Here is a 22,911-nt window from a genome sequence, read left to right as displayed (position 1 = left end):
AACTTTAACGTGTTTCTGCTTATGGTGGAAAACTCACTGCTACTACCATTTCTTTCTAGTTCAAGTTTGAGGTTATACAGCCTGTTTTAACATGTATCTGTGCTATTTTCTGCATTTATGTGAACCCTGCATGAATGTAGAGTGATGAAATTCAGAAATGATGTGTGCTGAAGCCCAAGGAAAGATATTTTAATGCAACAGAATAATTTAGTTAAGTATTGTGCATAGATCAAGTTTTCCACATTTGCTTCACATTTTGTAAAGTGTGACCTGGAGAAGCTTGGCTCTTAAGATTTAGGAAGAAAGCTAAAAAGACCCCAGAAGAGTTGATGCAGTTTCTACTCTTAAGAGCAGAGCCAGTGCTGGATCAAAGAGAGACATGAGTGGAAATTACCCATGACCTGGAAACCCAACCCATATGTCTATGGGAAATAATTACCTAAGATGAGACAACTTTATTGCTATGCTGTGTTTATTAGTGTTTTATGTTTGCTATTCATGTACAATGGAAAAAGCTTGTGTTTAGAAAACAACATAACTTGTGACCAGTATCTGTGTGAGCGATTTGTGACACTTGAGCCTTCAGGTCTATGCTGAGTCTGTTGCTGTGTTTATCTTATTTAGAAGTTTGCAAGCAATTGAGAACATTTGAAGTTTATTTCCAACATAGGTTTTGATCTGTATGTTTATGTGGTAGGTGTAACACTTCCGCTTGGTTGAGGGCTGTCCCTTTTCCGTTGCAGAGTTTTGCAATGCATTTAATTAAATGTTTGTGAACAGTGGACTATGATAGATATTAGCACCCAACATAAGTTGTGGCTTGTATGTGTCTGTTTGTGGTGGGGGGAAGGGGGCTTGCGAACGTTGGGCCCTCTAGAGCATGAGCTTTGCAGACACTGAGTTTTGTCATGGTTTTCATTATGATGTTTTCAGCTATAAATGATTGCAAACATTGGGTATGATTATTAAGAGTTCATGCACATATCCAGCGCATGACCAATAACCTCGACTTCCATTGTTTGTGAAAGAATATTGGGCGTCACAAATACTTATTGACATAGATAGCTTTGATGTGCATACTGGACACTTGAGATTTATTGAACAATTCAAAAGTTGTTGGATAAAAAATCACGAAACCATGAAGAGGATTGAAATGCAGCTGATCACTGTGTGAGAGTCTCCTGTAATGATTCCAAAACTTTTTGGAAAAGTCAATGATTTTGGGGCCATTACTATAATTTATTAACCCTCTCAGCAATTCGCACCAAATTAGGCATACTGGAGGACTAAACTGTTAAGGCTGTTTTTCCCGGGTTTGGTTGAAAGTGATCAAGGGGCACCGTCATTAAGGGGGCAAGTGGGATTTCATATGAAGTGGGTTATCAATCATAACTATATTGGTGCAACTGTACTCCTCACCAGCATTCTCTTGGTGTACAAAGAAGACATAAAAGCGATTAAAGATACAATGACGCAGAAATTTAGTTGTATTTATTGAAGAAAACAATCTGTCATTTTACGTAGTTATCATCATGAATTTAGTTTTGATATGTTTACATGATTGTCAAGGCAGATCATCACTTATTAAATAGCCCCATTTACAATTTGCAGTTTCACATTCAAAGTTGTAGACTTTTTATAGAGTTTTGCAATGTTTGCTACAAGCATGCAGTAAATACTTGCAGTTATTCCCTTCTTTTGCATGAAGATTTAATGTTGCTTCCAACAATTCAATATTAGGCACACTGACATTCCAGAATACACATTTTCAAGCTCCCAAAACATGCTCCTGTCTCTTAAAAACCATGCTACCATCTCCTATCATCAGGCATTAGCATTTGATTATATTTAAATTAACCCAGCATGAACTGCTATTCCTTTAGAATGGAGGATGGAGATTTAAAGGTTTCAAATGCTAGATCAATTGTGGGGCATATACAGTGTTACACATCAGTCTTGAATTGCCACAGTAAATTTAGTTGTTTTACCTTCAGACAGAAACAGTTTTGTTTAGAATGTCTTTGACTACTCATTTAGTGATTAGCTAGATGAACGAATGTCAATTGTCAATCACCTAACTTCATTTTTAAGCATTTCCTCAAAATGGTGAATCACCACACCTGAGCAAGAGTTTGCAATACTCTGACCATGACTTAGTCCAGGAGCAATGAAACATGAAGACTGGCAAAATTCAAATGCTCTTTTATTTTTTTTGCAAAGTTGAAAATATAAAAGGCATCTTAAACATGAAAACCTGACATTTTTCACAATGTACTACAGTGCGGCATCTCAGTATGTTGGGGATTGTTTCTTGGATGTTTGCTGTGAGCCAGAGATTAGAGAGTGACCACAAGGGAATGCAAATCCACACTAGTAGACACTCCTGATAGCACTCTTTTACTTCTGGATTTTGGTGTTAAAGAACCTTGACCAATGACTCCAATAAGCACCAAAACAACGTCTGCTGAATGTTACTGGAGAGCATGTTACTTGATTTTTTACTGTGTGTTCAAGAAAGGAGAGCTTGTCTGGTTCGAAACCTCGGATCTGCGTATGTTGCCATTGCTGATGTTAGCTTCAACTCAAAGAAGTTAATCGAAAAGCCCAATCAGACTCATTGCTTTGGCTTCTGCCACAATGCTTTTCAACCTATTTATATCATCTCTGTAAAACATCGTTTCAAAATCTGCAATGATAAATACATGTATTCTCCAGCTTCTCTTATGCTCTGACCTACATGATTTACAAAGTACACTTTCTGTAGTTTTGAACTTACTTTGCTGATCCAAGTCTAATTCTCACACACTTTAATCCACAGCTTTTATTTAGAGTGGCAGAATATGTTGCTTTTAAACAGCAGTAAAGCTGTTATTCAATATGAAAGTAACCCTTGAAAACTGAAGGGCATAACCTGAATGGTACATTGGAAGCAGATATGAGAAAAGCACGATCCGTTGGGTCAAAGCCTTCAGCATTTCACAATGGCCGACAATGTAAAACGTTCAACATTGGCACTACTTATGCTTGACATATCTCAGTACATAACATATAATGATACAGAAATTGAATAAATGGAAGAGGCCCTTTTTCAAAGTATACTACCAGAATATAAAGTCCTAATCGTCACGCTACAAAAAAATCAGAGCAATTGTATAGAAATAAAAACCTTTATGAAGGTCAGTGTCAAGTGCTAAGTATAGATTTGCTACATTTTACTCCACATATAAGTACCTTGACCATATATAACAGTTTAGTAGATGTGGAGTTAAGAATAGTAAATCTATACTAACCTTTATATATGTATTTGTCTTCACAGTATTTTTGTGGTTGATATTCTTGCTACAATATTTTTGAAGTATTGTATTTTTGAGATTGATATTCTGACACACAACCTTTTTGAGCGTTAGCCCTTATTCCGGGCAGATGCACCTAATTATTGTACAGACTAAACACCATTAACATTAACCACCATCTTCTAAATTGCATCATATTCTTTAAAAGAGACACTAAGCTTTCTTAGAATATGTAGCATTTTAATAGACCTTCAACTTTTGCAATTCCTACTTTACTTTCTAGGAGAGTGCAATAATATTTTGTGAGTAAAGATGAAAATTTGCTCTAAAAGAAAAACAGTGTTTTGGTCTGGAATGTGTTAAAAGTAAAAGGCAATCGCAAAATCGGTGTACCTCAGCTGGTACTTTTTTGTCATGCAATTACATTTCATGCATCTTTATAAAATTTGATTTTTGTTTCCTTTTTCTGGGGTAATTTCATAACATTGCACATGCACATATATTCATTTTAATCTCTTGTTTTTCATAAACTGTGCTGAAAATCGGACTAAATCGCACACTGCGCCATATTTCATGCAAGAAGATTTCAGCACTTGTAAAGAACACCTCAAATGCAGCCCCTCTCTGTTGAGTTCTTTCCAAAATGTACATCTGCATAATCATGAAAAATCATTCTTGGGGTTGAACAGATACTTAAAAGTAGACCTATACATGAGCTGTTGCCCTCGAGATAGATTTGTCTTTAAAGTATACTCCTTAATAGCCACAAAATGTGCATTTTCTTGGTCGCTTTATTTCTACTATACATGCTTACTGAAGGTACATGAATAAGGTTTTTAACAATGCTGTGGTTTTTGTTCATTCTTATTATATTATCCCACCTAAAAAAGTTGAGTATTTAATTGAAACATATTCAGATTTACTGAAAGTAATTATGGAACATCTTTGGAATGCAGAGTTTTTGTACTCTTGAGTAATTTACACAAATTAATGCTGTGTTTTATGTCTTTTTTGCAGACACTCTCAATGTTCTGGATGCAGTATCTTAGGGCAATGAAAGAGAACTGTCCACCATATGGACACTTTGACATCTGGAGATCATACAAACACCTAACAACCTTACATCAAACAATGAAGTTGAAAGAGATTCTCAAAAAGTACATCTGTCTATTCAAATTTGTCGAATCATAGTCTGTCATGCATTTTGTTATATCTTTCATTAATCATGAGAAGAAACAGTGCACTTGGTAAGAATTAGGTCATGGGATGTGACTTAAAGTGTATGGGATCAGAAGTAACATTTTAAGATATTTATTCACTGAAATTATATTAAATGCATGGAAAACCACCCAACAGAATGTTGGAAACAAAAATAATAAATTATCTTAAAATTTGCATAGGATGCACATGGGGAACAATAACGCAGGCAAGTAAGTCTAATACTGAAATCTATGTCATATGTAGGCAGAAAACGTTGCATTGTGAATTGTCCTATAAGTCACTACTTACCATCAAATTCTCCTATTCGCTGAGAAAATCATCTTACTTCTAAATGAATTAAGTGTCTCTGTCCTTTTGCAGTCACTTAGTTTTCTTATAAAGACAAATTATGTCACCCACAGATCATGAGGAAATTACTTGTTGATCAGTTGTGAGATGGGTTTTCTGCTGTATACCAGCAACATTTGCCCTAGAGTATTTTTTGAAGAAGTTGCTGTTTAGTAATTAAATAGCATGCCTCCTAATATCTTTGGTATTTCTGATGTGTACACTAATGTGAACACGCTGTAGAAAAACACATTCACTAGAAAATCACCAAACCCATCTTACTGAGAAAATGCTACACAAACACGATGTCTTAAAGACTACTGGTTATATGATTTTTTAGTTAATGCTAAAAAGTCAGACTCAAAATTGTACAACAACAATAAAATGACTATTAAGTCAACAATTTAAAAAATGTAAAAATGTATCACCAAATATGTAGCATGATGTGATTTCTCAGATTATCATCAATAGTGTTTTTAAATAGGAAAAAGAATGTCATGGCTAGTTATATGCAATGTGAATATGGTTATGATGAACACAAGATCACCTTAATTCAAAAATACAAATATCATATTTCACTTGCAAGTGTGTATGGATGCTACAAAGGCATATGTAGACTAAAGTAAGTAGACCTTATTGGCACATTTTCAATTTAAAATGTCCATTGTACCATAAAGGTCAGGGTATGCAGCACATGTGAATATGAGTAAATGAAGCATGTTTACAAAGACTTACACTGCAGCAGTTCTCAACAACTCTATCCACTCTCAGTTGTGGTACGTATAATATCCCTCTATCTATTAGACTACTTGAAATTGGAAAAAGCTCTTATCAAGAGATATTAACAAGTGGGTTAAATAAAGGAAATTTCACAACAGAGTGATCTCCAAGCCCACAAAAATAACCACAAAAATGCAACGAAAGGCTTTGCTGGGTGATTATTTAAATACAGAAAAAACATCTTCATATAGTACTATGTCATTGCCACATATCTTTGGAACTACTGCCAAATTGTAATTAATATTCTTGAACATAAATATGTTAACTTTTTGTTGGTGAAACACTATTTATAATCCTCAGCTATTCCTTACACTATTACATTAGTCCCAGTCCACTAGCTATTTCCTGTTGTCTTTAATTCTTCAAAATACTCACTGACAGTTGAATTTCATTACTGAACTTTTTTTTAATTGTGTGTTCATGCTTTTCTCACTTAAGGGGTGTCAGGCTATATCACAACATCATCTACTGTGCCAGAGGGTACCTTAGGGGAATAGCTATTTATAATCCTCAGCTATTCCTTACACTATTACATTAGTCCCAGTCCACTAGCTATTTCCTGTTGTCTTTAATTCTTCAAAATACTCACTGACAGTTGAATTTCATTACTGAACTTTTTTTTAATTGTGTGTTCATGCTTTTCTCACTTAAGGGGTGTCAGGCTATATCACAACATCATCTACTGTGCCAGAGGGTACCTTAGGGGAATAGCCAATGCCCTTTAAACCAGCTTTTAGCCATAGCAGCTTCTGATATGATACTAGTAGTTTTATGTTATGTTTTTGTCCTACTAAAGTCCATAAGACAGCATTTATGCCTACAAGAGTACTTTAATTTGATCAATATTGCCTATCATAATAATGTATTGCGCACAACACCTTTTTTAAAGTTATGATTGTCAATTTCCCCATTTACATGTTCTTTCATAAGGAAAATCTTAACAATCTTATGTAGAGTATTGACACATACTGTGTCATATCATCGCATGCACACTTTGCACCATATCTTGCAGAGTATTATGATAACGTAATGTATGCTAGCAAACTGAAAATAACAAAAAAGAACGGGAGAGAAAAGAGATTGTTAAAAGATATCCTTTAGATCTAGTTTCAATTGTAATACTTTCTAAGCCTGCCAGTCTACACTCAAAGAGTATAGATCCTGGTCATAATGAATGAACTATGATCAAGTACATTGAAAAGAAATATGTAGCACCGAGCATCTTCTGAAAAAATATATGCAATGATGCAGACATTTTTGTAGTAATTGACTGCTATTAAACCCTTAGGCATATCAGCAATTTGTGCTCATAGTGTTAGTTCCTGGATTTTCCTGGATTAATTTCGATTGGGCTGATCTATGTTTTAGAGGAAGATAGTCTTGAGGATTTTTAGGTCTCGGGCCTAGCGTCACACTGCATAAGCTGTGTGGGCGGAGCCCGAGATTTTATGACTTCAATGTGGGGTTTTATTCCGCCTCTCTCTTTCATTGGCTAGCTCCATAAATGGAGGCTTGCCATTGAAAGAGATGGGTGTCTGTGACTCTTTTCCCCGCCTTGACGCGATTCATGGGCGTTTCTGGCTCTTTTTTAAGCCCCGCCCCTTTTCTCTCCGTCATTCGGAGGTAGGCGTTTACTCATTTCCCCCGATCGTCCAGAGATCGTCCTCGGGTGAGTGTTTGTTGTTTTACATTGCTCCCGTCTTTCCTTCTGCCCTCCCAGCACCCTCCAACAGATATTCAGGCTCCGTTCAAACTTCAGAGAGGCAGGCTCCATACAAATTTCGGAGAGCGAGCAGCGAATGTTTAATGTAGATGGCTGCACTTTCGGGGCTCAATGTGGTGACTTTTTCCTAATAAAATTGTTCCTTTGCTCCCGTTGTTGCTTCCGCCCACCCACCTCCCTCCGGCACAAAGACAGCCTAAGCAGAAACATATTGAAGGTGAGCCGCAGGTGTTTACTGTAAAATCACCCGTTAATTGTTGCTTTGTTCCCGTCTTTCCTTCCGCCCTCCCACCACCCTCCAACACAGATGCGGGCTCAGTACAAACTGCGGAGAGGCATTCTCCGTACATACTTTAATGTTTAATGTAGATGGCTGAACTTCGGAGCTCAACAGAAACGTTCTTGCGTACTTCTCCCCCCCTTTAAGTGCCTCTTTTCAGCACTTTACTTCCATGCTGATGCCAGACGCTATTCGTGCACAGATGAATTGCATGTGCATTTGTGCAACATGGCCATTCCAAGCCCCATCACAAGTTTTAAAAGGTGGAGACTTTTTCCCCACTTCCCTACCATCGCCCCTTTCCACGTTGAGAGAACGCCTTTGCGAATGCTTGTACTGTGTCATGGGGTTAATGTGTGTGCATATCCAGACATGCTGTTTGCATTTTTTTACTGTGCTCATAAAGAACGTCTGTCGGACGGTGTGTGGTGTGTAACTTTCCCCTCTCGCCATGCATTGAAAACAGGCACGTTTTGTACTGTGCTCATAAAGAACGTCTGTCGGACGGTGTGTGGTGTGTAACTTTCCCCTCTCGCCATGCATTGAAAACAGGCACGTTTCGACCCCTCCCCCCCCACCCCCCTGCAAGCGTTCACCCCTGCCCACTCGGCATTCGAGCAGAGGAAATGGGTAAGGGGCTGTCATTTATTGCTAGTTTCATGAGCAGCAGGCATGTATTTCTGGACGAGGGACTGCGAGGAGGGCGTAAAATTAGTCACATTTCTACAACAACATATACAGAAAAATTTGTCATTAACAATGACAAAAGCTCTAACTTTTACAAAGCCGAGACCGTTGCATTGTAAATGCTTGTTTTAATTTGTTGTAAAGTTAGTTTTATTGAAGTCAATTCTCTTCCCAAAGTTAGTTGAAGTGTACGCATAGTCTCATAGATACTCTATAAAAATGATGCCCCTCCCACCCATTAGGCGGGTGACTAAATTAAATCAGGGTAATGGTAATTTAGATTGTAATTTCCTTTTGGTCTGTGAGGCAGACATTAATATATTGGATGAGCAGAAAGGACTCTTTTTAGCATTTCCATAGTTATTATCTAGTTAACGGTGAGCTTAGGTTTTGTCATAAACTCGTTGGGCTATTTCAGAATATGAGTTCTCTGGGTTTTTCTGGTGACAATTATCAGGATTTCTGTATTTTGGTAATATTGCAGCTTGGTCAGTAGTCATTTGTATATGCATATATTTAGGATGTCGTAGAAGTCAGCACATTAAAATGCATGGCTTAGTAGTGATTGGAATGAAAAACAGTAGTTCCCTGTGGTGTGCTCTATTTAAACATGAAAGTTAATAAACATGTAATAAACCAATCCACACGAGGTGTCAATTTTCAAAGATAACAATAAAAATAATGGTACTTGTAGACTGTCATTTTCTAATTAATTGTCTGGACTATTTTCTAAATAGTTTTCTCTTCTTTCCAAATCCTTGTTCTTGTCCTAATGATAATCCTTCATTCACTATAGGTCGAAATGCTGTCAGCGACTACAAAGCTGGGATCCCAAACATAAAAACACTATTGTTCCATTGTTTTTTATGTATTATACATACTGCTGCATTGCACTATGCTGTTCAATCACTGTGTGATCATTGGAGCTCGAAGCACTCATTATTGAGTTGTTAATATATGTATGAAAAATATACAAGTGGCATTATTCTTTATTGTTATCTTGGAACATTGACACCTCATGTAGATTGGGTGATTGCATATCATTAACTTTCAAATTTAAACTGAGAACACAACACGGTACAATTGTTCCTCTTTAGATTATATGCCCCTGGTTCCAAGTGGATTTATCTGGAAAGCCACTGTCGGTAGAAACATTAGTAGTGATTGGGTCACACCACCTCTCACATTTAGCTTTCGTATTTGAGTGTAAGGTTAAATCACTGAGCATCCTGATTTTTATACTGTGAAATTAATTCAATTTGTGCAAATATCACGTAAACGAGTGGGGAAGCATGGATCATGAAAAATATTTCATCTGACAGTAGTTGGGTTGGTGGTGTGTTGCTCGTTTCCTGTTTGTGCCCCATACATGGTTGCAAATACATTTTGGTATTGTGTTTCCGTGTGTGTTCAAATGGAAGCAGAATTTGGTGCTGCGTTTTTAGGTGTAGGCTGACAGGGCATATGTGTGTTGTGCACACCATTCTGCATGGGTTGCTTTTTAAAGGCATGACAGAAATGGACTTTATGTACAGGCAAATTTATAGTTTGTAATATGTACGTGGCAACGGTAGCCACAGGGATTAGCACCTAGCAAAGTTGAAAATGTCCTAAACTTGTCACTCATCATTCATCACCCTAAGGAAGACAATGTATTAGTATTTTTATTAAAGGTTAAAACTGCAAGACAATGATTGAGAAAAAATAAAACTTAGTTAGTGTCCCAGTTACAAACAGAAGGGGGAGAAATTTGGAAATCGCCTCCCACAGAAAGTTAAAAACAAATGTCCAACTACATTCAATTTCTCAAAGAATTCCATCAGTTTTGCATTCATGAAATTTCTCAGTGAAACATTTCCATACGGAAATATCCTGCAAATGTGCCTTACTGAAATTGTCTTTTATTCCTCCATGACATTTTTTTTCCTGTTAAGGATAATTTTGGGGGATTTCCCTCCCAATTTCCTCTCTGGAATCACATTCCTTTCTTTTACCGGGGTACATTTAATAGCATTTCCATTCTGGTGGGAAGCTTCCTGCAAACTGTTGGTGAACACCCCAAGAATATGGATTAGTAGATGTTCACCAATGTGAACATGTGGGTGCAAACAGGAATTTCTATGAAACTGCTCCTAGATCTAAATTTGTAATCTCAAAAATGCCACCATAAAACCCACATTTCCGAAGTCACAAGAGCAACCTTGTGCACAGAACAAAAACTGCTGTCCTGAATTAGACAGGCAGGATTATAAATTCCTGATCATGCAGTGAAAGGATTCCGAGTGGAAATAGGTGTACCGCTTCATTCATGATTTCGATCATTAACGTTTTAGGAAGCATTGCTTTAATGCTAGCTGTTGCCATCAAAACAGATCAGCTCAAACAAGGAGCTTTCAATGATTTCTTGAAACTGTCAGTGACACATTTTAGAGTTTGTGACCGTAACTAGCTCTGAATTACTGAGGTGACAAATTCTCTCAGGCCTTCAGTACGAATACACAAGTGTTTTCTAAAATATTTTATTCCAGAAAATTTCTTAGAACGGACGCATGGAAGTGCTGCTGAAGTAGACAGTATACATTGATTCACACATCAATGTGAACAAGAATCCAGTAAAGTTGCAGCAGAATGGGGAAGATTACTATGGTTTAAAACTGATGATCAATTTATTTGGTGTATCACATGACTGGAACACAGAAAATTGACATTTTAAACATATCCAAAATGTCATCATTGTGCTTCCACTTCAGCCATGTAAATATGTGATTAGTGCACATGGACAGGTCTTGTGATGCTCCCATATTGTATCAGGGTGGCATATTACAGAACAAAATTCAATTCTGTTTTAGTGGAGAATTTCCATGCAGATATTCAGCATTTTGGTTGGAACAACCTAGCAGAGCAGCAGATTCATCCATCACTCTTTGAGATGTATGTGAGCCCCTGTCTTTAATAGGGCCTGATGAGATTAAACGTATTCTAGCACTTTGGAAACGCCACCAGCATTGGCATTTAATAATTCAATTTTTACAACAGTTTTCCTCCCCAGGAGCACAAGACAAGACCCTGTTACCACGTGTATCCACTGCCACCATGGAACCACTGATGCCAAGGTTTAGACAGAACTACAAAATAATGAGACTACCATTGATAGAGGAGAGAGTAAACTGTTATCGCTAGTGAATTACACCCATCCAGAGGATCATAAAACAAGGCACTTCCAAAAAGAACTCAGACAAGAGTTAGAGACTTGCAATAAAGTCGAAGGGGCACTCTTAGGAACACTTTGCACCAGTGTAAAGTCACAGAACGTACAGCACACTGAGGCAATAGGTTGATAAAATATTTATTTTATGGCTCTAAAGGTCATGAATAAGACCTTTGCTCTGTTTTGCGTTCAGTTAAGTTACTTTACGTCAAGGAGGCTTCCCATAGATGGTAAAGGGTTGTTCCCAAACTACCATCCAATGTTTTTTGATCCAAAGCCCTAGCTACTAACAACAGTAGACAGGGCTTTGTGCCACCAAGAATCCCTCCTTGAGGCAGGCGCTTATGAGTGAGAAATGTTTTTATATCTCCTGACTTTTCATACATGTACAGCACACATACAATGTGAGAAAAGTTTCAAAGTATGTCTAAGCATACTAATTTGTGCTGGAAGAGCACTCTTCCAGTACAAAACATATGCTAGATATCTTGCACACAAGTTTACATCATGGCGCACCAAAGTGCAAACCAGTATATGGTGTTAGGCTGCCTGAAAGAGCACTAATGCAGGGTAAGTGAGCCATGCTCTCTCCTCATAACATAACACAATGCAGTGACTTTTATTGTTCTGCACGTTGTGCAATAAATTCATAAATCCCCCCTCAGACTTTTAAGTGAATTCCACAAAACAGTCATACCGTCCCTGAGACATCATCAACAATTTCCTATCTGTAAAAAAGCATTTGGGTGCGAATGGAAGGCTATATGAATTAAATAGTTTATATCACAAAGACTGGAAGCTCACTTTTAAAACATAACGTCAGGACTATCTCAGAGAATTATTAGAAAAAACTGACTGGAGAGTTTAGGTAAGGTAGACACATCCTGAATAGACACAATAAGTGTTAACACAAACTACCTTCCAAAGCATGTGTTTTATTTATTGGCGTCAGAATATCCAACGAAAGAGGGGATCAAATACTATTCTATTCCATAAGGGTGTGGTAAAGGAAATCCTAAAAATATCCGTGGAAACTCTGAACAGATTTATGTTGATGTGGAAGTTGTCGTTACTACACTTTGACAGATATGTGTCATCTATTCAGCTGAAGTGAGCATTCAACTAGGCTTTAGGGGACAACTGTAAACGTATTATTACATAAATGTATAGAGCCTCTAGAGAAGAGGCAAACACAAACATTCCTACTTTTGAATTCGACTTAAACTACTTTGTCATGTTGAGATAGAGTGGTTAAGAAATTCTGGAATGCTACTTTATTATTTACTCCAATTCCTAGCAATCCAGAATTCGCTGTCGGTCTGCTGCCCAATGACCTTGAGGCATGGGAGGTAGATGGCCTTCATATGTGATTTCAGAGGTTGTTTATAAACAGTAGTGCTTTTTCATTGAATTTCTTAGTTTTTTCTTAACACCAGTAAAAATCTTACTACTATATATATATATATATATATATATATATATATATATATATATATATATATATATATATATATATATGTATGTATGTATGTATATATATATATATACATATATACATATATATATATATATATATATATATGTATATATATATATATATATATATATATATATATTTATATCCATGTATGCAAGTGTGACTGCTTTTAATTACATTATGTGGCAATGGGTATTGGTTTGTGAATATCATAAAATAGATTAGTTCTATAGATTTCACTGCCTGGTACATGAGGATTAGGTTTATTAAAGTGCAAGTGAACTGTGGATGTCTGACTTTAATGACAAACACTTTGATATGGAAATGGCACTGCGGTTACATGGAGATGGGATAAAAGCTTATAAGAAAACAATGATCAACAGATCTGTCATGTCTACTATTGTTCAGTACTTACTTGAGTGTCAATTAAAACGTAATGAGTTTCGATTTTGCAAATTAATATGTCATGCATATGTATAGAAATGTGAATGGTGAGATCTAAGATACATGTACATGTTCCACAGTAGACCAACAATGACTTCATAGTCAGTAAGACCAAAGTTTGTGTTGTTACACCTAGGAATCTCAAGCTAAAATATCAATCCTCATTTCTTGATGACCAACTACATACTAAGCTTAAAAATATCAAAGCATAACCTCACTGGGACTGTCCCTGTGATGGCTGAAGAGTAGACCGGTATAACATGGCATGGCTCAACAGAATAACCAGGATCCTATAGAAAAAGAGACACAAAATTATCCTAACTCGTACACACCCATCCTCCTCCTTAATATAGACTGGAAGTTATATAATAAACTAGTCCTAATTGCTGTGAAACAGAGGATGGAAGATCAAAACCTACGAAACCAAATCAAAGGCAGATTCAGACAATAGCTCTCTACCAACCAGGTCTTCGGGTTTTTTTTATACATAGTATTCAAATACAGTATGTCAAAAAATGTCCCTATGCATGGCTCTTCTACATTTTAGACCTGATACATAAGGACAGACCATGTAGCAAATTGGCAAATGTGGGTGTAGATCAAACTCTCCTTTCCCAGATAAGGAAGTTGTACTCAGGAACAATCTCATAAATAAGGCTAAATCAGAAAAGGAATGCTTAGCAGACAGTTTTTATCATGTGGTGGAGTAAAGCAAGGCTGCTTGTTCACAGTTTGCAGTCAGCCTCAAAATGAATGGCACCTATAATGTGGACATGCAAGCCTACAAAGATGTGCTTGCCTTTGAGGGTTTTCAGGTGACTACACTACTCTATGCTGATGAGTCCATTACACCACAAACGGCCTGCAAGCACATTTGACAGTCACAGAGAAGAACTGTGAGACAAATGGCCTGAAAATTAACAGTCAGAAGGCAAAGCCAATGGTCGTTAAAACAAAAATCAACAATGGGGCCCAAAACACAAAATGGTCAGTTACTTCCGTCCCTGGCTATAACACTACCTACCAACAAGAAGTTGGAAGCATACATCAAAAGGACACACGAAAATCTGAGGCTTAAATAAACACCATCCTAAAACTCGCTTCTTCAGACAGAAACTGATTTTGCCAGCTAATCCACAAAGAGGTAGAAGCAGAGGTGGGAAGCCCAATAGCCTACAGAGCAGAGTTTGGGGGCATTGACAAATGTGTGCCAAATTGGACCTTGTGAAAGGAAATTCTGGTAGGCACTACCCATGCAGCCAGCATGCTTTGCTACCATTGCACTGGAAGCTTATGTTGCAGTTCCATCACACACATATTGCATAGCACCTATCAAATATAGACTGGAATGTTGGCCACCAGCCAAAAGCCAACTAGTCGACAAAGCATGGAAGGAGCATTTTAACATGATTCCAGCTTCCACATATACCGCAGTCTAGAGAAAGGAAATGCCACTCCTTAGCCTGGTAATAAAACTCTAAAGTCAAACCTGAGAATTAGAAAAGTACAAATAATGAAAAAATCAGGTTAACCCCAACAAGAAACTAAATGAAAGCTTTAGAAAATGTCCACACATCAGGCCAAATCGGGATATTTAACACCTCACTGTATGCGCAGCCCTCCTGCTGTGAACACACCTGAACAAAAATGATGTCGCCCCCAAGGACTTGAGTGCCTTTAGTCATGAAGGAAGATTTGCTTCTCTTCACCCTTAACATGCCACTGAATGAGAAGACCTCAGGGAAGAGACTGTCTCTAGCAATAGTCAAAGTACACCTAGAAGCAGATGAAGTAAAGAGGTCGTATTTGCTTTGCGACATGTCAGATGCAACAACAAGAAAAGAGATGGAATGTTCAATTACTGGGAAGGTGCTGGACAAAAGAGACAAAGCATTTAGTGCAGACACAATAGAAACCAAAGAAGCAAGCACAGTGAAAGCAACTGTTCGCCAATGTCGCCTAAAATCCAACTGTATTAGATGCTTGCCTATTTACACTAAAGAGTTTTTATTCCTCTATTTTATTCTTTACATGATTTCTTTTCCTTTGACACAAAGATGTAGTTATGTGTAACTGATTATTTGTGTGAAAGTCTCTTCTGCCCAATGCACCTAAATAAACTTGTCAAATTTGTTGCAGAGTTTTTATTGTCATTAGTGGTACTCATCAGTTTCCTCTCTCATTTCTGTACGCTACCTTTGCTGCTTGTTTTTTCCTCTTTCCTGAATATACTGTGTAGTAATAAGGTGACTGAAATAAAATAAAATCCAGTTATGAACCCGGAGACTGAAAAGTACTTTTTATGTTCTGGGTTGACAGGGCAGGTGTCCCCAGACAATTATGTGAGTATCACTAGAGGGGGGCTTTGGCCCTGCCCTCATGTTGGGAGCCAGTAGTGCATGTTTTGAATGGGCAGAAGCTTCCACAAAAAAAGTGATTGTCCTCCACACAGCTGTGGTCATTTTGTTTCTTTATCCAGCTGCCTAGGCTTCAGCTTTCAGGGGCACACACATGACTATACTATTAAGTTGCCTTAGTTAACTAAATAAATTATGTTGTCTCTGGCAGCAGCACAGACGTGATTTTTAGGTCTGACTTAAGAGCGGAACTGTCCCCTGACCTTTTAACCTACACTGATACTATTTTACAGTTCTTTGCTAACACATAAATACATATCCATTCCCATGCCACTTACTTGTAATGCTTCAAATTACCATCCAACATTCCGTTAAAGCCTGACCTATTGGCATTGCCAATGCTTGTTTTTTCTATTGCAACATAGGAATCCGTCCTTTAGTGTTAGTGTAGTCAGCTGTGTGCAATCAATGAGATCATTATTTAAACTTGAAAACTGCCTTGTTGTTACAAGCCAACCACAGAAAAATCCTCTAAACATCAAAAATGATTTGAAAACAAAGTTACCTTCATGATTATCATGATTCGTTTTTTGTCACTTTTGATCTATTTATTCCATTGGCTCCCTTAAAGGAAAACACCGTGCTCACACGGTCAACAGTGACAGCAAATACGTAAGAATTGAACACAGTTTGATGTAGAATCATGGTAAATCTACATCTTCGAATGGGTATTCTGCCGCAATCCAAGTGGGACTCTTTGATAAGTAAAAGCCTGAGGGTAGAAAGCATTGCTTGCATGATGAGTGAATGACGGCATCAAACGCAGTGTCTGAGTCCAGATCATAACCTCTAAGGACCCCAAATAAACCATAAAGTATGAGAAAAGAAAAAGTATGAGCGGCTCTTCCAATGAATAAAAAGATGCATGCTTCAACAAAGGGTCTATTTTGTACCACACTTTCTTTGCTTCTGATTTTCAGAACTATACTGCTTGTAGTGCAATGTGGGTCTTTTCAAGATAATTTTGACTACTGGCATAGCACACAGCACAAGCTCAATTGTCTCTTGGCACCTGACAATAAGTGTTAATTACTCAACTGAATGGTATTCATTACGGTTACCTCACAAGGAAAGAAACTTTGTGAACTTGAGGTTTCACAATGATCTCAGCAGCAAATACATTATACCACTGCGAAATTTGCAAATGTGACTGAAGCACATGCAAAGGTTGGAGAGGAAAGATCCACTGAACATACCATTCAAGAGAATTGCTTTAAACTGACAGACAACCAACTGAAATGACCCTCTTAATAGTATGCATTAGGTGTGTTCAATGAAAGGACCAGGAAAATGTTAATAAAAAATTCTAGCACTTTTAATTTTGGGGCAAAAAAGCCTGCTCAATGCAAAGTTATCACTACTTTTTAACTTCACCTTACACGCCTTTGTGTAGGACCAATGTCGCCTGAATCTGAGCAATCGACTACATGCTGCTAGAGTGAACTTCTATTTTCACAGAACATTACCAGCTTCTTTTCTGTGTGCATTCATAGTCCTCATTCAGTGACTGGACAAAGCACAGCACATGAGCACCTTTTCTGTATGCTAATTGAAAAACCTGAGCCCCCCCCCGATGTACATGTGCATCATATACTTCCATGTTTCTGGGCTGTGCACATTCAGATAAATTACATGTTTGCCGCAATTCCTTGTTGCTCCTAGTTGGCCACTTCATTTATTTTGTGGTGTATGCGGCACATTTTTAATTATTTATGTATTACAGTAGCTGAACTATACGGTGGGAAATATTTTGCCGTCATATTTTACAATATACAGTAGTAGTAGTAGTACAAAAAGTATGTTCCTTAAAGAGAAAATTATTTCATTGTAAATTTCTACTCACAGAAGAAAGCTCCATCTCAGAAATCAAAAAAAGCCCCGATGGATATAATTACGAAAGGGAGTCATTTCTTTAACAAACATGAAAATAAAAACGTCAAAATTGACCAGTAGTTAAATAATCCAGTTAAGACCCCAAATAACAAAACATACAACAACATACAGAACCCACAGCGAAATAGAGTAACCCATTTGGAAAATAAAAGGTTAATTGTCCAGTCATTGAACGCCCCTAGGCTCTTGTACAGAGCAGCAGATAAAGTAAAATCCTTTCTTTCTTGTATGACGCTGGCGTCATTTGCAGTTCTTAATAAAGGAAACATCTCAGAATTGCATATAAAATATGGCCATAAAAAAAATCTTCTTTCTTCTAGTCCTTTCTTGAGCGCGCAAAGCGGGGTGTAGTGTTCCCTTGAGGATGAGTCGCTGAGCTCCTTCCATCGCCCTCTCAGTTGGTCACTTGCTGCCGGTCAGCACTGTTGTTACTGTGGTTGGTCGTGGTCTCCGTTCTGCTCCTACCGGAGAAATGCCAGATGAAGAAGACGACACAGATGACAGGAAACTGCAGGGAGTGGAAGAGGCTAGACCTAAGAAAGAATAGACATAAGCCTTGTTTTAGGTTTTATTTTTCCTACAAGATACTGGTGGATCATTTCTGCTCAGACAAAGAAACCTTTGTCAGTCCAAGTAGACTTTTTCATAGCAAGGCAAATTGCATTTCTCTTAGGGAATTTTCATATGCCCTTTGTTTATTTGAAACTCTTTACTGGAAAAATAAAAAAGGAATACAGTACACATATGAATCTTTCCACTCATTTTGTAAAAAAAAACTGTTTTATGGAATACATCCTTACTAGCTAATATTTTGTGATAATTCAGGATCAATGGCAGAATAAATACCCCAAAACAGATTTTATTTTCAAGAATGTCAAGTATTGATTAGGCATCTGCTAACTTTCTGTACAAGATATATATGCTTTCATTTGAAGTCTGTGATGAAATGCTGTGGTGTGTCTGAGTTTTATTGCCTTTAACCCCTTCCCTGAGGGGGATCGGGGGGAGCGCGGCGCCGCGGTGCTCGTGACGAGACCAGCTCGTCATGAGTCACAGTGGATATGTGCTCATGACGAGCTGGTCTCGCCACGACCCCGCCCACTGATTAATTCGCCCGCACAGGCGGGGAATCAATCGCACGTGGGCGGCGCGGAGCCGTTATGACGAGCCCAGCTCGTCATGAGCACAGCTCCATTGTGAATCATGACGAGCTGGGCTCGTCATGAGCACCGAAGAGGTTAAAACATTCATTATCTCCTTCACAAGAAAAAGCAACATTAGGATGTTTCAACTTTGACTCTTAATACTACATTAAAGTGAGAGCTAGAAGGAAAATGGTTCAACAGGTATTCCCTAACATGCTCCCATAAATATGTGTCCTGTAAGAAAGTGAATTATTATGTGGGGTGGATGGTACCACAAGTAAAGAAAGTAAAGAAAGTCACTAATCTGCTAGGCCCAGTCAAAGTAAGTCATTTATATCTGAGCTCAATCTCTGGTACCTATGGCACAGAGAAGACAGGTTTAAATTGCAGAAAATGTGTGAAGTATTCAGAAGTATCAAAGACAAAACATAATACAAATCCCACTCCAATTTATAAAGATAGAGAATAATAAGCAAAATATCAACAACACAACAAACATCCAATAATGGAAACCAGAGGAAGCAGAGAAAAGAAGCTTTAAAGATTTATCCGGAAAACGTTTTAAGTGGATTTAAGTGGCTAAAGGGCCCAATGTAAGTCAACAGCTGTGGTAGACCGGGACCAAGGTGCAATTTTAGGCTCAACTCAAAATCATAAAACAAAAGGAGGGAGACCCCTCAACAAGGTAATGGAAAGGGTCGCAAATGCAAAAACACAACAATCTTCCCTAAGCAAGAAACCAGTTAGATAAAAAGGCAAGGAACAAGCTGAATGGAAGTGTAACTGTGCAAAAATAGATACACGGACATACAAATATATATTAGACTTAATATTTATAGTCATAAAAAAATCATAAAACATAAAAGACAAAACACTACATCAACATCTTCCTGAATAAAATTCAATATAAAATTGCATTCATATACTTTAAATTTTCACCAAAATTTGCTTGTAGACAAGATTCAGTGGATATATCTAATCAAAGCCATTTTCTTCAGGGCAACAAAACTTTCTTACAACGCATATATAGCTTCTTTGTAATATATCTCACACAATTAACCTCATAGGCACAAATCTTTACTGTTTGCAAAAAGATAAAGGACATATATCAGTTGATCCTCTCCCAGGCTGGCATCCACAGACCCTGTGACCTTGCTCTGTAGCTAGTAAATAGCCATGTATGGTGGCAGGCCAGCAAAAGTTGAAATGAGAGCAGATGGCTCAAAAACGTTCCTTAATATATCCAGAACAGTTTAATTCAATACATCCTCCTTTGATTCCGTTCTGCTCAGTCAGTGCAACACCTGTTCCTAGAACTGCAATGGTTAAGTCCTCCTTTACCATTGCGGTGCGTAAGCAGCCAGGATTATCGCTACACAGCGCAGGCTGTGAAGACCAAGGTAAATCCAGCAGGGATTTTAACCAAAAAGTGTTTGGTTAGTACCTGGAATGGCTGAAAGATTGAGTCCTTTTGTGATGTGGTAGCGGATATATAATATATTTATAGGAGGTGATTTATTTTTTGTTGCTAATAACTTTGGCACTGTTTGAACACCGAAGAAGGCAGATCGCCGAAACGCGTTTGTTGCTTGCTGCTGGAGAAATAAAGCTCTTCAAACGCCCCAGCTAGTGCTGATTTTCTTTAAAGAAAAAGAAAAGGAGCGTAAATAAATTGCGGAATCCACCGCCGCATACAGGCACCCACCCGAGAGTGCTTCACATGGAGGTGGAACACGAGCGTTAATATATTAGGTATATATAGTTAGGATTGTTTTCCATAGGGAAATCACAACATTCTATTGGGAATAACTTTGGCGCCGGTTGAGGAATCTTCTTGAAATTTTCCTTAACTTTGCCTCACGGCGCTCCGGTCCTTCCCTGGAAGTTTGGGGGGGATCCGTCAAGCGGGGGCGGAGATAAAAGGGGGGTCCCAAAACGTGTTTTCCCCATGTTAATTTCCATAGGGCGGTTGGACTCACTTTTAGCCCGAACGGCTGAATGGTTTTCCACCAAACTTGGCAAAATTGTAGGGACTGGTAGCCCGATGTGCCTTTGCTATGTCTCAAGATATATGCTCCAGTGGTTTTTACGAAAATTAACTTTGAAAAAATATATATTGGGCTACATTGGGCTATATATATGTTAGAGCCCAAATGTAGCCCAATGTAGCCCAATGTAGCCCAAAGATGGCCACCAGAGACAAACAAAAAACAAATGTAGCCCAAATATCAGCCAGATGTAGCCCAACTATAGCCCAATGACAGAATGTCCCAGAGTGTTCTAACGAACAACTAGAGCGCTAACAGTCTTACTTATGACAAAAGTATGGCACACCTAAATTCACTGAAAAAAACATAGGTTTCAGGCCTTATATAGTTAGGAATTAGGCACAAGAAAGCAGAAAAACAAACGTGTAAAACACAAAAAGGGGGCAGGGTAGAAACACCCTGACCCCTTAGGGCTGCTCAGGTGGTCCCACTAGGATATTAATATATTTAAACGTTATCCGCTAATAGAATTAGCATTTAAAAAACCTTTGAAATTCACTGAAAAAAACATAGGTTTCAGGCCTTATATAGTTAGGAATTAGCATTTTAAAAACCTTTGGAATTCACTGAAAAAAACATAGGTTTCAGGCCTTATATAGTCAGGAATTAGCATTTAAAAAACCTTGCAAATTCACTGAAAAAACCATAGGTTTCAGGCCTTATATAGTTAGGAATTGGCATTTAAAAAACCTTTGAAATTCACTGAAAAAACCATAGGTTTCAGGCCTTATATAGTTAGGAATTAGCATTTAAAAAAACCTTTGAAATTCACTGAAAAAACCATAGGTTTCAGGAGTTATATAGTTAGGAATTAGCTTTTAAAAAACCTTTGAAATTCACTCAAAAAACTATAAGTTTTAGTGGTGTTATAGTTAGCTGGACATTTTACTCATACAAAACCATTGAAATTGCTCCTATATAGTTAGTTGTACTAACTATATTTCGCGCACCCGCAATCCACTGCTGATGATGTCACATATTAGAGCATTCATGACATGGTCAGTGACATCACTGATGATATCACTGATGACATCATCCAGTGAATGTGGTTTGCTTCGTTATTTAAATATGCATTATATATATAGCAATTTGCATTGAAGAATAAGTGGATATATGTTGATCCCATGATCCTGACTACATCAACGTTTCCAGTGTCTTTGTGTTCATCGCTAACATTTCCACCTCAACTTGGGCTCCTTGCACCAATGGCTCCAGTTTTCCTCTGGATTCCAGTTGAAGAATTAAAGACAAGGTAAAAAGCTCAATTCTCAGGTTAGTGTGCACTAATCCACAGAGAAGTTTTGAGATTAAGCCAAGAATGAGTTCTTTGAAGGTGAAAACCAATTCTTGAAAACCGGACATTATTTGTTTCTACATTTCCAAAGTCCTAGCACCTCAGACTACTTTTCTCGTGGGGGCTCCGAACTTCGGGGCTCATTAGGATGGCGGACGGACGCAGGTCCGTCCGCCATCCTAATGAGCCCCGAAGGAGGAGGAGGGACCGTCCGCAGGGGCAGCGGCGGTCACTCCAGTGCAATTAGGATGTGACCGCCAGCCTGGCGGTCACATCCTCAATATTTAACATTGCGGCGGGTGCTGCTTGAAGCAGCACCCACCGCAAGGTTAAATATGCATGCTTAGTATTTGCATGCACAAAGCGTCAGGCAACGCGCGGTGCCTGCCGCTTCGTGCACGCAAATGCAGGCACCCCCCACCCCCCCAATCACCCTGGGGGCCCGCAACGGGCCCCCAAAGAAATCACCGTATGCCTTTCCACGGCGGAGAATCCGCCACGGAAAGGCATCTGTTTTCCGCCATCCTAATATGGCTGGCGGTGTCTGATAGACACCGCCAGCCATGTTAGAGCTTTTCCGCCGCGGTCGGAAGGCGACCGCGGCGGAAAAGCTGCGGACCGATTTTGAGACCCACCGCCATCCTAATTTGGCGGTGGGTCTTTTGTGCCTCCCC

General features: G+C 38.4%; 1 protein-coding gene across 1 annotated transcript in view; it reads right to left on the bottom strand.

Moving 5' to 3' along the window:
- Window positions 1-17,506: 17,506 nt before the first annotated feature.
- The window catches only part of CAMK1D (calcium/calmodulin dependent protein kinase ID), a 1,511,583-nt gene continuing 1,506,178 nt past the window's right edge, over window positions 17,507-22,911 (bottom strand). Inside the window, exon 11 of the mRNA XM_078674169.1 lies at window positions 17,507-18,283. Within this exon, the coding sequence (XP_078530295.1) occupies window positions 18,153-18,283 (131 nt within the window). The 3' untranslated portion in view covers window positions 17,507-18,152. The remainder of the gene's footprint in view (window positions 18,284-22,911) is intronic.

The sequence above is a fragment of the Lissotriton helveticus genome, chromosome 1_1, assembly GCF_964261635.1.
Source record: "Lissotriton helveticus chromosome 1_1, aLisHel1.1, whole genome shotgun sequence".
Lineage (NCBI taxonomy): Eukaryota > Metazoa > Chordata > Amphibia > Caudata > Salamandridae > Lissotriton > Lissotriton helveticus.
Note: the sequence above shows the minus strand (reverse complement) of the source record. Positions and strands in the feature narration are given on the sequence as shown.